At 48.8% G+C, this 21,582-nt stretch overlaps 1 protein-coding gene across 1 annotated transcript in view; it reads left to right on the top strand.

The window, feature by feature from the left end:
• NFKBID (NFKB inhibitor delta) overlaps positions 1-21,582 on the top strand; it is a 53,101-nt gene that overhangs the window by 15,119 nt on the left and 16,400 nt on the right. Inside the window, exons 4-10 of the mRNA XM_075603225.1 lie at positions 1,224-1,432; positions 3,654-3,880; positions 7,078-7,183; positions 8,552-8,698; positions 9,071-9,128; positions 10,797-10,948; positions 16,370-16,486. Of these exons, the coding sequence (XP_075459340.1) occupies positions 1,224-1,432; positions 3,654-3,880; positions 7,078-7,183; positions 8,552-8,698; positions 9,071-9,128; positions 10,797-10,948; positions 16,370-16,486 (1,016 nt within the window). The remainder of the gene's footprint in view (positions 1-1,223; positions 1,433-3,653; positions 3,881-7,077; positions 7,184-8,551; positions 8,699-9,070; positions 9,129-10,796; positions 10,949-16,369; positions 16,487-21,582) is intronic.

Genomic DNA, 21,582 nt, shown 5'->3' with positions numbered 1-21,582 from the left:
TCCTCCTCCAGCGTCACGTTGTCATGGTGACCCGATGTCAAATGATGATGCGCTGCCATGACATCACAGCATCACATGCCGCCATGATGTTATGACCCTGGTATTTTTCATGGTTTTCCATCAGCAACAGTGGTATATTACAAAAAAATAAAGCTGGGGTAATCCTATCTAGCAGGGTCATATTTTTATAGAATTGCTATTAAAGGGAAAGTTTTACTTGTGCATCCTGTGGAAATAAAAAATATCGTTTTTGTTGGTTTCTCTGAAATTCGTATCAAATAACTTATTCTGGACCCAGGCTCATATGTAGCATGTGATTAAGTCCATGTAGCTTAACTCGTCCCCTTTTAAAGCACACACAGTCCTAAAATTTTCTTCAACTTTATTGAGGGGAGTTAGCAGAAATATACAAGTTCTATATGTGGATTGTGCTAGCAGATTTCTCTTGTCAGGAGAATAACCTATGAGAGGAAGGTGTTCTGCTATGGGGAAGTGCTTCTCTGAGGGGAAGGTAAAAAGGATTTCCTTTCTGAGGGAGCAGTGGAAGATGGGTCTACTCACTTTGGCTGCTTGTTGTAAAGGAAGGAGCACACTTTCCTGTCAGACAGGAACACACTAAGGGGCATAACAATATGCAGATAAAGCAGGGGGAGAGGACTAAACCAATCTCAAACTGAGTATTGGGAGGTTGCCAGGGCAACTGACTGGAGACCGTGTAAAAGGGGATTACTTGTAACAAGTATGTTGCAATATACACAGCTCCCCTTCAGAGCAGGGGAAACATGTAACTTCAGCTGGGGAGGGCTGACAGCCTGTGAGCAGGAAAAATACACAGAAATTAACAATCCTGTCCCAGGACATAACTATTCATTGGCAATTAAAGCAATTTTAATGAGTTTGCAAAAAAGAATCAAACTAATCAGCCACAAAAGGGATTGTTAAGATTCAAAATAACCTTGAAATCTCTTGGTTATCATTGGGGGGGAGGGGGGGACATTTATGATCTCTCAGCATCAGTTTAAGTCAGCTTTAGTCTTGTCGTATAATAGCTCTCCCTCACTCTCTCCCCCCCTCCCTCTGTCTCCCTCCATCTCCCTATCTCCCTTTCTCTGTCTCCTCTCTCCCTGTCTCCTTCTCTCTGTCTGCCTTTCCCTGTCTCCTCTCCCTATCTCCTCGCTCTGCCTCCCTCCCTCACTCCCTCTCCCTTGTCTCCCCCTCTGTAGGTGCCACCAGCTCGGCCTCATTTGCCCACCACCCTCCCAGTCAGCAGGACTATGATGCTGTGGTCGTGTTCCCAAGGCCTGCTGCCCCTCACTACATGTACCCGCCTCTGGAAGATTTTTATGCCTTTGGGGCTGAGCCCCTGTACAGCCATGAGGGGAGATACGAGGCAGGCGGGGCTGAACCCCAAAACCTGGATGCAGAGATTGGGGTGAGATGGTCAAACAGGGATACAGGACTCTGAATGTATGGAAAGAGTGTATCTACCATAACAGGATATATATATGTAGCCCTTTTTCTGAACGCCTTTCCTAAGGGACTACTGGTAGCTATATAACACCTGTAGCTCCAGGAGATCTGAGCCTCCGCTAGCTGGGAGCCTGGGGAAACCCTTACCCATTTACCTGGTGCAGCGCCTCCACTTACCCAGGATCCCCGTTATGTAAGATAGCCCTGGGTAAGAAATACAACAACACATAGATATAATACTAACACTTTACTAACACACATATAAAACCATAACGCAACATCATAACCTTATGCTATAACCGTATCACCTTAGGCCCAATGTCTGGTGTTCCCATCCAGTGTCCGGTAATCCCCCACCCAATGTCCCGTACTCCTACGGAGGTCGTGGGTGACTGCGCAGTCACTAAGAACTACTAGGCCTGTTGATGCACATATATTTGGTACCTTCCGAGCACTCCTATGCTCGGGTCAGCAACAATCTTCTCAAAGGGTCAGACGTGCGATGCATCCGTCTGATCCTATCCAGGTGATATTCTCCAGGACCCCAACGTGGGTCCAACCGCTTCACGGGAACAGCAACCGCATCACGGGAACAGCAACCGCCGCTATTTCCCTATCTCTCTAGCGGGCACTAGCGTGACAGGAACCCTAACCTAGGCCTGTCCCTGTGATACCGCAACCTATGGTGGCTTGGGCGAAACTCCTAGGGCCTGCGGGGTATAACCTGCCCCACTCCCCTAACTACCCACGTCCCTAATCCTCACTAACAACTCGCTACTACTCGCTAGTACTAACAGCGCCTGCAGCAGACACACCGCTCACACAGTCAGCCTGCAGACATCCACACACACAACAACAATACACCACACCTGGAACCCGCAGTAATAACCCACTGCTTACACTCAGCATCCGCTGCACACCCTGTGCCTATTTGTCAGTGCTCACAGCACTACCCGCTGCGGCACTGCCAAACCTGCACCCTCACACACCTAAGGGTGACCTCCCTATCTAGGGCCGTCCCTCTTCAGTTACCCCCTGCCCTAACAGGGATTTGGGGCCTGCCTGGGGACTTAAGAAAACCCTTACCTGGTGCAGGAGCCACTCGCTCCCTGCACCCTTCCTTCCTGTTCCTCCTCCTGAGCCTGACTGACGTGCGCAAAGCCCGCAAAAAGTATCTATATTCCCGGGCTGAGCATCCTCTAGCCCTATTGGCCGCTATGAGGCACCGGGTGCCTGTCTCCCTATGCCTCCTGGGAGTTGTAGTTCCCAGGAGGCTGCTACAGCATTGGGGCCGCGTGCGCGCTTCTCCCGCGCTTGCGCGAACGCCTAATGGCCGTCGCAACCTCCCTCTCCACCTCCCTACTCTCGCGCGATCTCTCCCTAGCTCTGGGGTCCTACCTGCGCCTATGCGATCACTGCGCATGCGCGAGACTCCCTTCAATGGCGGCGCCCTCTTCTCCAGCCGCCGGGCCGGTAGCAACGCGATCGCGGCCTTAGCGACGGCCCGATCGCGTCCCCGGCAACCGTCCTGCACCAGAGGGTAACGCGCTGCTCCCTGCACTGGCCCCCACCCTCGCGAAGTGCCGGCGGGTCCGTCGCAGCCTCCGGCGGCACCCGCTACCACACGGCACTCGCGGAGGGGGGCCAGCAAGTGAAAATTTACCTCGGGGTTACATATATATATATTATAAAAAAAAATTGTCCTTATTGTATAGTTCATTGGGAAATCCTTAAATTCTAAAATTATAAGAAAGTATTATTTTCCGGATTGCTTAAAAATGGCTGCAGTTTATGACCTGTATCACTGTATCTCGTAATCTCGTCATTAGGTTTTCTTATGTTGGGTATGAATTTTCGAATGAGAGCAGAATGCATGTTACAGTATAGGCGGTAATATGTCCCATTGCTCTGTTTTGAGTTACATTGGACGTTTCTAAGGAAACTGATCATTTCATAACAACACTACATCTGTCACCTCCATGACCCCTATTAAATATGCTGCTAAGATGTCTTCCCATTGCTGGTCCATTTAAATGCATGAGACTACAATGTTCTCCAGCATGGCTACGACGGCTTCACAGCACGTGACATAGGACTGAACATGGGCGTAGGTTGGTATACTGAACCTGTCACCTGTACAACTACTGTATTTAGAAGGTAAAAATCTATTGTCATTTTTCCAGGCTGTGTCTACGTCTCCCAATTCCTACTTTGCCACCTTTGCCCATGACCCATCCTGGCTGGGACATATCCCGGGGGCCTCGTGCTCGGCACCCGGACCTGAACCATTGCTGAGGATGCCGGTCTCTGTGGTTCCGGTTTTGAACCCGCTAGACCTGGAAGAGGCCAGAGCTGAGATCCAAATTCTGAACCCAGAACAGCTCCTTCACCGTGACGAGGACGGTGACACGTGAGTCTGTGGTGGGGTGGGGGGTTCTGGGAGGCCAAAACTGAAGCAGTCATCTGCCTTACTCGTGTGACTTGATATTTCACCTCTCCTGACCTGTCCATACTTTATTTCTTTATTTATAAAATGTGTTACCAGGAAGTAATGCATTGAGAGTTACCTCTCGTTTTCAGGTATGTCCTGGGCATAGAGTTAAAATGACAAATAATACATGGTTACAAATACAGTTACATAAGTGAATAGGGTATACATTATATACAAGACATTGCATGCACAGTTAAAGAAAATATATATTATAGACGTATGTAACAGTTACAGACCAGATTAAAATGTGAGACAGCTTTGGTTTTGAACAAACTTAAACTGGTGGCGGCTGTGAGAGTCTCCGGTAGATTGTTCCAGATACTTGACCCAAGATCACTTGTATATTCAAACAGGAAATGTCTTGTGTCTAATTATTGATACACTACCAGAAACCCCATGGATCCTCTGTGCATCCATATATTACCAAATGGAGGAGATGGATGCACTCAAACGTTCCTTGGTATGAAAGTACTGGGTGGACAGGAGCTTTGAGGTGATAACTTGAATGATTAATAGAACAGGAGGCTCAGCATCATCCAGGAATCCTGATGAAGGTGGAGACTGATACCGAAACGTTGATTTAATACATTTAAATTAATCTGGATGATGCCGAACCTCCTGTTCTATCCACTAAGTCTAAGATATTACTTCTATAAGTCATAATCAAATGAAATTAAATCAGCTTTATTGGCAATACAGAAAAACATGTCAGTATTGCGCCAAAGCATGAATAGATGAAGTAGGGCAGGGGTGCGTAAACTGGGGGGCACGAGATTTTCGGGGGGGGCGGGGGCGCGGCGGTTACAGAGGTCCCGGGCTTCCCCGAAGGCATTTAAATTAAATACTGGGGACCGCGCGAGGCCTCTGTAAATTCCCTTACGTTGGCTTCAGGCGACGCGTCGCCATGGCAACCCATGAGTAAATGACCCCGCAGGGTCACGTGACATCACATGACCCCCACGGCGTCATTTGCCCCCCCGGTGCCGAGCAGGGGGTGGGGCGCAAGCAAGGGTGCAGAGCAGGCAATGGGGCGCATACTGAAAAGGAGGAGATGCCGGGAGATACCGCCGGATCAGGCAAGAGATATTTACAGAGGCTCAGTGCAGGGGCACGAAACGGAACGGCCATCCAGCCGCCATGTCACTGATTACATGTAGTATGGAAGGGATGTTCAGCTGCACACTGGCTCCGCTACAGGGTCACAAATGGGACATTGGATTCACCAGAAAAATACAAACAAAGGGTTTTTATTTCTTTGCTAATGGAATCACAAAAGGGAGAGGGGAGGGTCAATATCCTTTTATTGGGTGCACTCCTATCGCAAACACAGGGTCGGTGGTGTGTATGTTTATTAATTAATCACATGGTGGGTATATGCTTACCCTGGTATCTCTTGCACAGACACAAGCCGGAGTACCAGGTGGGTTAATATGTAAGAACAACATTTGTATACAGCAATCACCTAGAGCAAACCAATGCGTAGGGATAATCCGTGATAGGACAGGTAGGGGGTGTCCCTTTAAAGTCCCTAAAACGACATACGTGATTGCTCCAAATATTAAGAACACAACCTTATAGTTAACCCTGTAATGTGTGGTAATGCCGTGTCTGACAAGTGGTTAGCTAAGCTGCAGATCGATCCGTTCTCCTGTAATCGATCGCTTGCTCCGGGTTATTTAATTCAGCTCTTGCACAGCATTGTGGGCAATGTAGTCCTGGAATATGAATGACTGGGCAGTTACTAGATACAATTGGTGCACTGCTAGAGAGAGGGCGGGGCTCTAGAGCCAGAGCCTGTCAGAAGGGAGAGGGGCTGTCACTTTGGAAATGCTTCCTACATTAGAAACTTTAAAAATGTCTTTAAAACATTTTTTATTTTAATTTTTTTAAATGCTACAAGTATTTTCTCATAGCACAGAACTGATTTATTAAAACACACACGTAGGATATTGCTTGAACTGCTGCTTTAAGCACAGCCTTTGACATTTTTTGTGACGTGTTTAAGCACATTTTAATATAATTTGGCCGTTGGTTTAAGTGATGTCTTTGTCAGTGATATTTTTGTAATTTCCCCCTGCTGTCTGTATATAAATATTTTACTCGGGTCCGCTCCGTATTATAACTGCATCGCTGATACGATCAGCTGATTTTTTGCAGAACAGCCAATTCCGGGATTATCCACCACCAGGGGGAGCAATTTGTCTGGACAGAGCCGTTGCGGTGTCTGTACTTTCACACTGCGTTAATTAGCTCTGTGTCTTATGTCACCTTACTGTGTGCTGCATACTACCTGGCCACCACTCAGTTACACACAGCCAACGGCATTAGATAATCACTATATACTTACCGTGATTGTCTTTTATTGGACAGCTGTCTGTATCACCAGCATATAGACACCAGCCTTATTTCTGCACTCAAGCTTTTAGCTTTTTATTTGAGCTATTTAGCTGGATTTTCTATCCAGTGTCCGTTTCTGTGCCCCCTTATATTTTATACTAGTCCACGGACTCATTAAACTTGTTTTTAATACTTACATACTCACTATCTGGTATCACCCCTCATTGACCAGGGACGTCCTTAACACCTGTACTATTTATAGGTAATTCAGCGTCATACTACATATTAGCATATACTATATTCACACAGCGAGTGCCTGGGATTAGGGGGCTTCACTCCCTAGCCTACTCTCCATCTCTGGGGGGTCCGGGGTTGTTCTCTTTTTTATGTGTTATCCTTCCCCTAGTGCACCCTGCATCTTCACTTACCTACAGGAGGCTGAGCGGGTTGGCCCTTCTGTTTGTGCCCTTTGTAGTGTTACAAGAGTTTGCTCTACATAAGAATGAAGTGTTATCAGAATAAGCTATCCTCACTTTGAGCAGGCGGTGACCCCCGCTTTGTAAAAACTCACTGTGACAACCAGTCCCCATCCTGAGAAACATGTCAGTTTTGGGGGGTATTTGAGGCACAGAAATGGTTTGCCTTAGATCCTATAGAGCTATCACTGGGTTACCCACCTCAGATGTGGTTATCTGAAACCCACCAGGGATGGGCTTTGCTGTTAACCCTATTTAGCCACAGAGGAACCCCTTCCCCTAATGATGAATTCTCCCCTGCAGGATCCTTCATCTGTATGCAGCGAGGGGCCTGCGTTATCTCTCCTATGCTGCGGGGGAGCGTTATCTGCCATACGGGCAACTGGATGCCAAGGAGCACAATGGCAAGGTAAGGGCGGGCAGCACAGCGTATCCAGCAAAGGCGGCAACACCATGAGCCCCCAGGGGGAGCTAGACAATGGCATTTGGATGTATGTCCTATGTGCCTAACGGAGGCTCAGAAAGATCTATGGCTACAGCGGAATCGGCCATCTGGCCCCCGGGGGGGTTCCCGGGACGTTAGCAACCTCTGTTTGTTACCCTATAATGCTGTGCTGTGTAGGTTTGATACTTTGTTACGCTGCCGGCCCCTTTGACTATAGAGGTGGAAGTTGCAGTCCAAAGTATGACAGTGATCTGCCAATAGTTACATCTTAGGAGCCGGGAGAAAATCACCGGCGCGTTTCGCGTATTTGTGCGTCGGGTTTTAAAAGTGGTGAAAGTGGCGACTGAATCGTTGTTTTCCTGTGTTTATCCCTTTTCTACGTTGGTGACCGTAGTGCATGTTAACTCTTTTGCTGCCAGACAGGCCTGCAGCCCGTTGCTGGCCCCTCAAACGCAGGAGAGTTAATGCTCTATTTCTGCTTTTCCTGATTGGGGAAGGGGTGTATATGATGTGTATATAATGTGTATATAATGTGCATATAATGTGTTTACACACAGGATGGAGTAAACAAGCGGAATCACTCACCCCCTTTTCCTGTGAGACCTGCAGCAATGGAAACTTTCAGACTTTAAACACTTTCGCTTTAGCCCATTATCCCTTTATTTAACCCATTATCCCTCTATTTAACCCATTATCCCTCTATTTAACCCATTATCCCTCTATTTAACCCACTATCCCTCTATTTAACCCACTACCCCTCTATTTAACCCACTATCCCTCTATTTAACTAATTATCCCTCTATTTAACCCATTATCCCTCTATTTAACCCATTATCCCTCTATTTAACCCATAATCCCTTTATTTAACCCATTATCCCTCTATTTAACCCATTATCCCTCTATTTAACCCATTATCCCTCTATTTAACCCATTATCCCTCTATTTAACCCACTATCCCTCTATTTAACTCATTATACACATATTTAACCCATTATCCCTCTATTTAACCTATTGTTCCTCTAACCTATTGTCCCTCTCACTGCCATTCGTTCACTTTGGTTGTAAGTGGGACTGCACCTTTAACCGAGAGAAGCAGCTTCAGTGTATGTATTAGAATTCACATCTTCCAGCTGCAAAAGTGGGTCAAAAATACCATCAGCTTTATCAAAGATAACACATCTTCATTGAAAGCAGCAGGTTATTGTTTCATCTTGTACCTCCCTGTGAAGCCGTTAGCCACGTTAGATTACAAGCTCTTCAGAACAGGAAATACTCTCTGCTCTGCATGAGAAGTAATGCCCGAATAAACGCGTCGTTCTTTTGCACCCGCAGTCCCCTCTCCTGGTGGCCGTGGCAGCCAATCAGCCTGAGATTGTCTACGACCTCCTGACGCTGGGTGCAGATGTGAACACATCGGATTGGAAGGGACAGTCCGCTCTGCACGTGGCCGGGACCTACGGCTTCTCTGATGTGCTGAGGGTGAGTGGGCCTCGTTCCCCAGGATCTCCCCTAAACCTGTGGGCTCCTTCTTATTCAGTTAACGGCATTTCCCCTCACTCCATAGGGTGGTCAGAAAATGTGTGGCCTTATCTTCTGATGGCCCATAAAGATACATAGGCCGGCTCTGCAATTATTTTACACACAGCACACAGATATCGCCGAACGTTACATGATATATACATTAGTACTGTATATATAAAGTGTCCCATGTATACATGCTGCGGAATGGACTCAGGCTTAATGTATTATTCCTAGGGAAGAAGTCTGGATCCCAGACGCTCAGGACTCTGTGGTCTTGTCTGTGCTCTGCTCTCTTGTATTTAATTGGCACTGTCTCTCTTCTGGTCTCAGGTGTTGGTGTCTCTTCAACATCAGCAGAACATTGATGTGGAGGCCAGAAACTACGAGGGTGAGAAGCCAAGTGTGTTAACTGTGTGCTGCTGCAGTGTCAGAGTGCTGGGTGTTTGACAGGTGCAGTGTCAGGGTGCTGGGTGTATGACAGGTGCAGGGTCAGAGTGCTGGGTGTATGACAGGTGCAGTGTCAGGGTGCTGGGTGTATGACAGGTGCAGTGTCAGTGTGCTGGGTATATGACAGGTGCAGTGTCAGGGTGCTGGGTGTATGACAGGTGCAGTGTCAGAGTGCTAGGTGTATGACAGGTGCAGTGTCAGGGTGCTGGGTGTATGACAGGTGCAGTGTCAGAGTGCTGGGTGTATGACAGGTGCAGTGTCAGGGTGCTGGGTGTATGACAGGTGCAGTGTCAGAGTGCTGGGTGTATGACAGGTGCAGTGTCAGAGTGCTGGGTGTATTACAGGTGCAGTGTCAGAGTGCTGGGTGTATGACAGGTGCAGTGTCAGGGTGCTGGGTATATGACAGGTGCAGTGTCAGAGTGCTGGGTGTATGACAGGTGCAGTGTCAGAGTGCTGGGTATATGACAGGTGCAGTGTCAGGGTGCTGGGTGTATGACAGGTGCAGTGTCAGAGTGCTGGGTGTATGACAGGTGCAGTGTCAGAGCGCTGGGTGTATGACAGGTGCAGTGTCAGAGTGCTGGGTGTATGACAGGTGCAGTGTCAGAGCGCTGGGTGTATGACAGGTGCAGTGTCAGAGTGCTGGGTGTATGACAGTTGCAGTGTCAGAGTGCAGTGTCAGTGTGCTGGGTGTATGACACGAGCAGTGTCAGAGTGCTGGGTGTATGACAGGTGCAGTGTCAGAGTGCTGGGTATATGACAGGTGCAGTGTCAGAGTTCTGGGTGTACGATAGGTGCAGTGTCAGGAGTGCTGGGTGTATGACAGGTGCAGTGTCAGAGTGCTGGGTGTAGGATAGGTGCAGTGTCAGTGTGCTGGGTGTATGACAGGTGCAGTGTCAGAGTGCTGGGTGTATGACAGGTGCAGTGTCAGAGTGCTGGGTGTATGACAGGTGCAGTGTCAGAGTGCTGGGTGTATGACAGGTGCAGTGTCAGAGTACTGTGTGTATGACAGGTGCAGTGTCAGTGTGCTGAATGGATGACAGGTGCAGTGTCAGAGTGCTGACTGTAATGGGTGCACATACAGTAGTGCAATGTCACAGGGCTGGCTGCAGTAAACATAATATTAGAGTGCAGTAGTTGGGGTGAGTGCAGTGTTAAAGTGTAGTGGGTGTGTAGTGGGTGTGCAGTGCCATGGTGCAGTGTCGGTGTTCAATGGGTGTAGTGTAAGAGTGCAATGAGTACAGTGTCAGAGTGCAGTGGAAGCAGTGCCAGAATACAGTGAGTGCAGTGGAAGCAGTGCCAGAATACAGTGAGTGCAGTGGAAGCAGTGCCAGAATACAGTGAGTGCAGTGGAAGCAGTGCCAGAATACAGTGAGTGCAGTGGAAGCAGTGCAGTGGGTGCAGTGTCAGAGTGCAGTGAGTGCAGTGGATGCAGGGCGTGCAGTGGATGCAGTGCGTGCAGTGTCAGAGTGCAGTCTCAGAGTGGAGTGGAAGCCATGCCAGAATACAGTGAGTGCAGTGTCTAGAGTGCAGTATCAGAGTGCAGTGAATGCAGTGAGTGCAGTGTCAGAGTGCAGTGGTCTCCAGTGGTAACTTGTTTTCCCTCCGTCAGGCCTCGCCCCGCTTCACTGTGCTGTAATTGCTCAGAACTCTGCCTACAAGAGCAGGATGGCCCAGACCGCCCCAAATAACCAGCAGCGTGTGAGAGAGACTCAGACCTGTGTGCAGCTCTTACTCCAGCTCGGAGCGAACTGCGCCAGCCAGGTGCGTGCTAATCACCGCCCCAAACACAGCACAGAGGGGGCGCCACATAGTTGCGACCCCTTCACTGCCAGAGAGGTCCCCACTGTTTTACAGCGGCTTGCGGGCTTCTCTGACAGGAAACTTCTTCGCTGGCCCCTGGCGTGTTTTGATGGGAAAAAATCCTTGCTTTGTAACGAAAAACCGTAACGCGAGTGACGTAACGGTACTAATGGGCGTGTGCCCGTCGCGCTCCAGCATGCGCAATAAAACACCATGCCGGGCTTGCCGCACATACACTGTGGCATCCGGCCTCTATGCACATGCGCAGTGGCGGCCAGGCTCGGCGCACATGCGCACTGGCGGACGGGCTCACCGGACATGCGTAGCAGCCTACGGGTGGCGCACCGCTAATGCGTAGGAGCAACAGCAACCTAGCTTGGTGACAGAGGCACCGGAGTCAGGCACAGACGCACCAGAGGCACACACACAGAGACGCGCACACAGAGACGCGCACACAGACGCGCACACAGAGACGCGCACACAGACGCGCATACAGAGACGCGCACACAGAGACGCGCACACAGAGACGCGCACACAGAGACGCGCACACAGAGACGCGCACGCACACACACACAGAGACGCGCACACAGAGACGCGCACACAGAGACGCGCACGCACACACACACAGAGACGCGCACACAGAGACGCACCAGAGGCACGCACACAGAGACGCACCAGAGGCACGCACACAGAGACGCGCACACAGAGAAGCGCACACAGAGACGCGCACACAGAGACGCGCACGCACACACACACAGAGACGCGCACACAGAGACGCACCAGAGGCACGCACACAGAGACGCGCACACAGAGACGCGCACACAGAGACGCACCAGAGGCACGCACACAGAGACGCGCACACAGAGACGCGCACACAGAGACGCGCACACAGAGACGCGCACACAGAGACGCACCAGAGGCACACACACAGAGACGCGCACACAGAGACGCGCACACAGAGACGCGCACACAGAGACGCACCAGAGGCACACACACAGAGACGCGCACACACAGACGCACCAGAGGCACACACACAGAGACGCGCACACAGAGACGCGCACACAGAGACGCGCACGCACACACACACAGAGACGCGCATACAGAGACGCGCACACAGACGCGCACGCACACACACAGAGAGACGCGCATACAGAGACGCGCACACAGAGACGCGCACGCACACACACACAGATGTACATATTCACACAGAGAAGCACACACACACAGATGCACGTGCACACACATACACACATAGACGCACACAGAGACGCACACACACACAGACACATACACACACATGCACACACACAGAGACAGTTAGTATAACTATAGACGTGCAAATAGCTAAAATAGGGTGTGTGCCGAGCACGCGCGTTCTAAGTCACACGTCTTTGCGTTTTGTCACTGACATTTTCTTTTGAATTTTTATTAATAATATCAGCATCACAAATACAATATCCGTGACAAAACAGTGACCAAAGACAAGGAAGTTTCACTTAAAATGCGCCTGCTCAGCACAAAACTTTTTTGACACCCCGTCTCGCAACTACAGAGCGTATTATGACACACGATCTTAACCCATTGAGGCCCAGATTCACAGAGCTCGGATAAGTCACGTAACGTCCTGTTAACACCAGCGGAGTATCTTCAAGGGACAACAATAGGGGTGGGCAACTCCAGTCATCAAGGGCCACCAACAGGGCAGGTTTTAGGGATATCCCTGCTTCAGCACAGGAGGCTCAGTCAACGAGTTCAGATTGTGAGGAGAAAGGTCAACTGTCAAGTTCAGGATTGTTCTGCGAAGGGGCAGAGGTTAAATCCTAATGTTCTGTTGGCATGGTAACATATCAAATAATGTCCCTCTATATGTGATATGTTTAGCTGATAATGTCGGGATTCTTTTGGTGAAGTCAGCTGGAAAGCTCATTATTATTATTATTATTATTATTATGCTGGTGGGGTCAGAAGTAATATGATAATGTGAAGATCAGAACAGTGATCTGATAGGATCAGGGTGATCTGATAGGATCAGGGTGATCTGATAGGATCAGGCTGATCTGATAGGATTTATTATTTATTTATTTATAAAATATTTTACCAGGAAGTAATACATTGAGAGTTACCTCTCGCTTTCAAGTATGTCCTTGGCACAGAGTAAAACAAATAATACATGGTTACAAATACAGTTACATAAATGAACAAGGTATACATTATATACAAGACATTGCGTGCACAGTTAAAGAAAATATATATTATGAGCGTATGAAACAGTTACAGACCAGGTTAAATAGCCTTAGATTTTAAAGAACTTAAACTGGTGGTGGATGTGAGAGTCTCTGGTAGGTTGTTCCAGTTTTGGGGTGCACGGTAGGAGAAGGAGGAACGTCCGGATACTTTGTTGAGCCTTGGGACCATGAACAGTCTTTTGGAGTCTGATCTCAGGTGATAGGTGCTGCATGTGGTAGGGGTGAGGAGCTTGTTCAGGTAGCTGGGTAGCTTGCCCATGAAGAATTTAAAGGCAAGACAGGAAAGGTGAACTTTGCGCCTAGACTCGAGTGATGACCAATCTAGTTCTTTGAGCATTTCGCAGTGATGTGTGTTGTAGTTGCATTGGAGAACAAAACGACAAATTGAATTGTAGAGGGTGTCAAGTTTGCTAAGGTGGGTTTGAGGTGCCGAGCCATATACTATGTCTCCATAGTCAATAATTGGCATTAGCATCTGCTGTGCGATACGCTTTCTGACCAGGAGACGTAGGGAGGATTTGTTCCTGTAAAGTACCCCTAGTTTGGCATAGGTCTTGGTTGTCAGGGTATCAATGTGCATCCCGAATGTTAAGTTGGAGTCAAACCATAAGCCCAGGTATTTGAAACTAGTGACAGGTGTTAGGGTGGTGTTAGCGTTGGTTCTAATCAGGAGCTCAGTCACTGGAAGCTTTACAAATTTAGTCTTGGTCCCAAATACCATTGTTACAGTCTTGTCAGTGTTTAAAAACAGTTTGTTTTGAGAAATCCAGTTTTCAAGTCTCAAAAAGTCAGACTGAAGTATGTGTTGAAGGTCAGAGAGGCTATGGCTGTGTGCATATAGGATTGTGTCATCTGCATACATGTGTATTGAGGCTTCCTTACAAGCTGTGGGAAGATCATTAATGAACACTGAGAAGAGTAGGGGCCCCAGAACAGAGCCTTGCGGGACACCACAGGTGATATCCAGGGGGTTGGAGTTAGAGCCTGAGATGGACACATGTTGGGATCTTCCTGATAGGTAGGACTGAAACCAGTTTAAAGCATGCTTCCCTATTCCAGAGCTCTGGAGTTTGTTAAGCAGGATAGCATGATCAACTGTGTCAAAAGCCTTTGCAAAATCTAGGAATACTGCACCAGTGAGTTGTCCCCGTTCCATTCCACACTGGATTTCATTGCAAACTTTTAGCAGGGTAGTTATGGTGGAGTGTTTGGGACGAAAGCCAGATTGGAATTGGCTAGGGAAATTTGTTTTGGTATAGAAATCGCTTAGTTGGGAGTGGACACATTTTTCCATGACTTTGGATAGTATTGGGAGAAGGGAGATTGGCCTGTAGTTTGACAGTGTTTTTGTCCCCACTTTTGAAGATTGGGACAACTCTGGCAGTTTTCCAGGTCTTAGGGATATCGCCTGCAGACAGGATAGAGTTGACTATGGACGCAATTGGTTTGGCAATGGCTGGGGCACCAAGTCGTAGGAACCTAGATTGTAGTAAGTCGGGTCCACATTGGCTGCTTAGTTTTAGTTTGAGGAGCGCTTGTATAATCTCCTCTTCAGGTACTGGGCCAAATTGAAAATTGTGGGCAGTGTTGGTGAGGGGTTGGGACTATAGGGGTACTCCCAGGATGAGATTCAGGTTTGTGGTTTGGGCTGCGTTTCGCTAATAAGTTAGTGGCACACCCCACAAAGTAATCATTGTAATCCCCCTTAGTGATATTACTTGGTTGTTGATGGTTAGGAGGCTGGAATATATTGTTGATAACCTTCCAAAAGTTAGCTGGGTTTGATGTATTTTGGTGGAGATTGTCAGAGTAATATTGTGCTTTTGCATGCCTTGTTTGCCTTGTGCACATGTTCCTCATGCATCTGTAGTGATTGAGATCCTTGGTAGTGCCAGTTACTTTGTAGCTTTTCCACAAGGCATCCCTGAACTGGTAGAGTGCTATAAGGTCAGGTGTAACCCATGGAAGGTGGTCCCCCCGTACTCTTATTTTGCGTAGTGGAGCATGGGTATCGCAGAGTTTTAAGAACTCAGATTGGAAATAGTCGAGCGCAGAATCAGGGTCGGGAATTAAATCGATTCTGTGCCATGGGCAGTTGGTAAGGTCATCCAGAAACTGTTGTGGGTTAAAGTTTTTAAATGTTCTAGTGAGGATCAGGGTGATCTGATAGGATCAGGGTGATCTGATAAGATCAGGGTGATCTGATAGGATCAGGGTGAGCTGATAGGATCAGGGTGATCTGATAGGATCAGGGTGGTCTGATAGGGTGACGTGATAAGATCGGGGTGAAGTGATAGGATCGGGGTGAAGTGATAGGATCAGGGTGACGTGATAGGATCAGGGTGAAGTGATAGGATCGGGGTGACATGATAGGATCGGGGTGACATGATAGGATCGGGGTGACGTGATAGGATCCGGGTGAAATGATAGGATCAGGGTGAAGTGATAAGATCAGGGTGAAGTGATAGGATCAGGGTGACGTGATAGGATCAGGGTGACGTGATAGGATCAGGGTGACGTGATAGGATCAGGGTGACGTGATAGGATCAGGGTGACGTGATAGGATCGGGGTGACGTGATGGGATCGGGGTGACGTGATAGGATCAGGGTGACGTGATAGGATCAGGGTGACGTGATAGGATCAGGGTGAAGTGATAGGATCAGGGTGAAGTGATAGGATCAGGGTGAAGTGGTAGGATCAGGGTGAAGTGATAGGATCAGGGTGAAGTGATAGGATCAGGGTGACGTGATAGGATCAGGGTGACGTGATAGGATCAGGGTGACGTGATAGGATCAGGGTGAAGTGATAGGATCAGGGTGAAGTGATCGGATCAGGGTGAAGTGATCGGATCAGGGTGACGTGATCGGATCAGGGTGACGTGATAGGATCAGGGTGAAGTGATAGGATCAGGGTGACGTGATAGGATCAGGGTGACGTGATAGGATCAGGGTGACGTGATAGGATCAGGGTGACGTGATAGGATCAGGGTGAAGTGATAGGATCAGGGTGACGTGATAGGATCAGGGTGACGTGATAGGATCAGGGTGACGTGATAGGATCAGGGTGACGTGATGGGATCAGGGTTCATGAGGTCACGTGCGCAGACTGTGCACTGAACCAATGTCTCTCACACAGGACATTAAGAGCAATACGACGGTGTTGCACCTGGCTGTGCAGGCCGGGAACCTTCCACTGGTCAAGTTCCTCCTAAATCTGCCTCACCCTGACCTGCCAGGACTCATCAACACCAAGGTGACAACGATGTCTCTGCCGCGTCTGTCTTGAGTTCAAAGTAACAAGTCTCTCTGTTTTTCTAAGTATACTGTTAACATTTCTCTCCCCCTCTCTCTCCTTCTGTCTCTCCCTCTCTCTTCCTCCTTCTTTCTGTCTCATCACTCTCACAGTAACATATCTCTCTCTCCTCCTTTCTCTGTCTCCATCACTCACAGTAACATGTCTCTCACTCTCCCTCCCTCTGTGTCTGTCACTCTCACAGTAACATGTCTCTGTCACTCTCACAGTAACATGTCTCTGTCACTCGCACAGTAACATGTCTCTGTCACTCTCACAGTAACATGTCCCTGTCCCTCTCACAGTAACATGTCTCTGTCCCTCTCACAGTAACATGTCCCTGTCCCTCTCACAGTAACATGTCCCTGTCCCTGTCCCTCTCACAGTAACATGTCTCTGTCCCACTCACAGCAACATGTCCCGTCATGCTCACGGTAACATGTCTCTCTCTGTCACTCTCACAGTAACATGTCCCTGTCACTCTCACAGCAACATGTCCCGTCATGCTCACGGTAACATGTCTCTCTCCGTCACGCTCACAGTAACATGTCCCTGTCTCTGTCACTCTAACAGTAACATGTCTCTATTTGTCAATATCACAGTAACATGTCTCTCTCTGTCCCTCTCACAGTAACATGTCCCTGTCCCTCTCACAGTAACATGTCCCTGTCCCTCTCACAGTAACATGTCCCTGTCCCTCTCACAGTAACATGTCTCTGTCCCTCTCACAGTAACATGTCCCTGTCTCTCTCACAGTAACATGTCCCTGTCCCTCTCACAGTAACATGTCCCTGTCCCTCTCACAGTAACATGTCCCTGTCCCTCTCACAGTAACATGTCTCTGTCCCTCTCACAGTAACATGTCCCTGTCCCTCTCACAGTAACATGTCCCTGTCCCTCTCACAGTAACATGTCTCTGTCCCTCTCACAGTAACATGTCCCTGTCCCTCTCACAGTAACATGTCCCTGTCCCTCTCACAGTAAAATGTCTCTGTCAATCTCACAGTAACATGTCTCTGTCACTCTCACAGTAACATGTCCCTGTCCCTCTCACAGTAACATGTCCCTGTCCCTCTCACAGTAACATGTCCCTGTCCCTCTCACAGTAACATGTCCCTGTCACTCTCACAGTAACATGTCCCTGTCTCTGTCACTCTAACAGTAACATGTCTCTATTTGTCAATATCACAGTAACATGTCTCTCTCTGTCCCTCTCACAGTAACATGTCCCTGTCCCTCTCACAGTAACATGTCCCTGTCCCTCTCACAGTATCATGTCCCTGTCCCTCTCACAGTAACATGTCTCTGTCCCTCTCACAGTAACATGTCCCTGTCTCTCTCACAGTAACATGTCCCTGTCCCTCTCACAGTAACATGTCCCTGTCCCTCTCACAGTAACATGTCTCTGTCCCTCTCACAGTAACATGTCCCTGTCCCTCTCACAGTAACATGTCCCTGTCCCTCTCACAGTAACATGTCCCTGTCCCTCTCACAGTAACATGTCCCTGTCACTCTCACAGTAACATGTCCCTGTCCCTCTCACAGTAACATGTCCCTGTCCCTCTCACAGTAACATGTCCCTGTCCCTCTCACAGTAACATGTCCCTGTCCCTCTCACAGTAACATGTCCCTGTCCCTCTCACAGTAACATGTCCCTGTCACTCTCACAGTAACATGTCCCTGTCTCTGTCACTCTAACAGTAACATGTCTCTATTTGTCAATATCACAGTAACATGTCTCTCTCTGTCCCTCTCACAGTAACATGTCCCTGTCCCTCTCACAGTAACATGTCCCTGTCCCTCTCACAGTAACATGTCCCTGTCCCTCTCACAGTAACATGTCTCTGTCCCTCTCACAGTAACATGTCTCTGTCCCTCTCACAGTAACATGTCCCTGTCTCTCTCACAGTAACATGTCCCTGTCCCTCTCACAGTAACATGTCCCTGTCCCTCTCACAGTAACATGTCTCTGTCCCTCTCACAGTAACATGTCCCTGTCCCTCTCACAGTAACATGTCCCTGTCCCTCTCACAGTAACATGTCCCTGTCCCTCTCACAGTAACATGTCTCTGTCCCTCTCACAGTAACATGTCCCTGTCCCTCTCACAGTAACATGTCTCTGTCCCTCTCACAGTAACATGTCCCTGTCCCTCTCACAGTAACATGTCCCTGTCCCTCTCACAGTAACATGTCCCTGTCCCTCTCACAGTAACATGTCCCTGTCCCTCTCACAGTAACATGTCCCTGTCCCTCTCACAGTAACATGTCCCTGTCCCTCTCACAGTAACATGTCCCTGTCTCTCTCACAGTAACATGTCCCTGTCCCTCTCACAGTAACATGTCTCTGTCCCTCTCACAGTAACATGTCCCTGTCTCTCTCACAGTAACATGTCCCTGTCCCTCTCACAGTAACATGTCCCTGTCCCTCTCACAGTAACATGTCCCTGTCCCTCTCACAGTAACATGTCTCTGTCCCTCTCACAGTAACATGTCTCTCCCTGTCCCTCTCACAGTAACATGTCTCTGTCCCTCTCACAGTAACATGTCCCTGTCCCTCTCACAGTAACATGTCCCTGTCCCTCTCACAGTAAAATGTCTCTGTCAATCTCACAGTAACATGTCTCTGTCACTCTCACAGTAACATGTCCCTGTCCCTCTCACAGTAACATGTCCCTGTCCCTCTCACAGTAACATGTCCCTGTCCCTCTCACAGTAACATGTCCCTGTCACTCTCACAGTAACATGTCTCTGTCTCCGTCACGCTCACAGTAACATGTCCCTGTCTCTGTCACTCTAACAGTAACATGTCTCTATTTGTCAATATCACAGTAACATGTCTCTCTCTGTCCCTCTCACAGTAACATGTCCCTGTCCCTCTCACAGTAACATGTCCCTGTCCCTCTCACAGTAACATGTCCCTGTCCCTCTCACAGTAACATGTCCCTGTCCCTCTCACAGTAACATGTCTCTGTCCCTCTCACAGTAACATGTCCCTGTCTCTCTCACAGTAACATGTCTCTGTCCCTCTCACAGTAACATGTCCCTGTCCCTCTCACAGTAACATGTCTCTGTCCCTCTCACAGTAACATGTCCCTGTCCCTCTCACAGTAACATGTCCCTGTCCCTCTCACAGTAACATGTCCCTGTCCCTCTCACAGTAACATGTCTCTGTCCCTCTCACAGTAACATGTCCCTGTCCCTCTCACAGTAACATGTCCCTGTCCCTCTCACAGTAACATGTCTCTGTCCCTCTCACAGTAACATGTCTCTGTCCCTCTCACAGTAACATGTCCCTGTCCCTCTCACAGTAACATGTCCCTGTCCCTCTCACAGTAACATGTCCCTGTCCCTCTCACAGTAACATGTCTCTGTCCCTCTCACAGTAACATGTCTCTGTCCCTCTCACAGTAACATGTCCCTGTCCCTCTCACAGTAACATGTCCCTGTCCCTCTCACAGTAACATGTCCCTGTCCCTCTCACAGTAACATGTCCCTGTCCCTCTCACAGTAACATGTCCCTGTCCCTCTCACAGTAACATGTCCCTGTCCCTCTCACAGTAACATGTCCCTGTCTCTCTCACAGTAACATGTCCCTGTCCCTCTCACAGTAACATGTCTCTGTCCCTCTCACAGTAACATGTCCCTGTCCCTCTCACAGTAACATGTCCCTGTCCCTCTCACAGTAACATGTCCCTGTCCCTCTCACAGTAACATGTCCCTGTCCCTCTCACAGTAACATGTCCCTGTCCCTCTCACAGTAACATGTCCCTGTCCCTCTCACAGTAACATGTCCCTGTCCCTCTCACAGTAACATGTCCCTGTCCCTCTCACAGTAACATGTCCCTGTCCCTCACACAGTAACATGTCCCTGTCCCTCACACAGTAACATGTCCCTGTCCCTCTCACAGTAACATGTCCCTGTCCCTCTCACAGTAACATGTCTCTGTCCCTCTCACAGTAACATGTCCCTGTCCCTCTCACAGTAACATGTCTCTCTCTGTCCCTCTCACAGTAACATGTCCCTGTCTCTCTCACAGTAACATGTCCCTGTCTCTCTCACAGTAAAATGTCCCTGTCCCTCTCACAGTAACATGTCCCTGTCCCTCTCACAGTAACATGTCCCTGTCCCTCTCACAGTAACATGTCTCTGTCCCTCTCACAGTAACATGTCCCTGTCACTCTCACAGTAACATGTCTCTGTCACTCTAACAGTAACATGTCTCTGTCACTCTCACAGTAACATGTCTCTGTCACTCTCACAGTAACATGTCCCTGTCCCTCTCACAGTAACATGTCTCTGTCCCTCTCACAGTAACATGTCTCTGTCCCACTCACAGCAACATGTCCCGTCATGCTCACGGTAACATGTCTCTCTCTGTCACTCTCACAGTAACATGTCCCTGTCACTCTCACAGTAACATGTCTCTGTCTCCGTCACGCTCACAGTAACATGTCTCTATCTGTCAATATCACAGTAACATGTCTCTCTCTGTCCCTCTCACAGTAACATGTCCCTGTCCCTCTCACAGTAACATGTCCCTGTCCCTCTCACAGTAACATGTCCCTGTCCCTCTCACAGTAACATGTCCCTGTCCCTCTCACAGTAACATGTCCCTGTCCCTCTCACAGTAACATGTCTCTGTCCCTCTCACAGTAACATGTCCCTGTCCCTCTCACAGTAACATGTCCCTGTCCCTCTCACAGTAACATGTCTCTGTCCCTCTCACAGTAACATGTCTCTGTCCCTCTCACAGTAACATGTCCCTGTCCCTCTCACAGTAACATGTCCCTGTCCCTCTCACAGTAACATGTCCCTGCCCCTCTCACAGTAACATGTCCCTGTCCCTCTCACAGTAACATGTCCCTGTCCCTCTCACAGTAACATGTCCCTGTCCCTCTCACAGTAACATGTCCCTGTCCCTCTCACAGTAACATGTCCCTGTCCCTCTCACAGTAACATGTCCCTGTCCCTCTCACAGTAACATGTCCCTGTCCCTCTCACAGTAACATGTCCCTGTCCCTCTCACAGTAACATGTCCCTGTCCCTCTCACAGTAA

This window comes from Ascaphus truei, chromosome 6 (assembly GCF_040206685.1).
Source record: "Ascaphus truei isolate aAscTru1 chromosome 6, aAscTru1.hap1, whole genome shotgun sequence".
In the NCBI taxonomy this organism is placed as follows: Eukaryota; Metazoa; Chordata; class Amphibia; order Anura; family Ascaphidae; genus Ascaphus; species Ascaphus truei.
The sequence above is the reverse complement of the archived record's forward strand: the minus strand, read 5'-3'. Positions and strand labels throughout refer to the sequence as shown.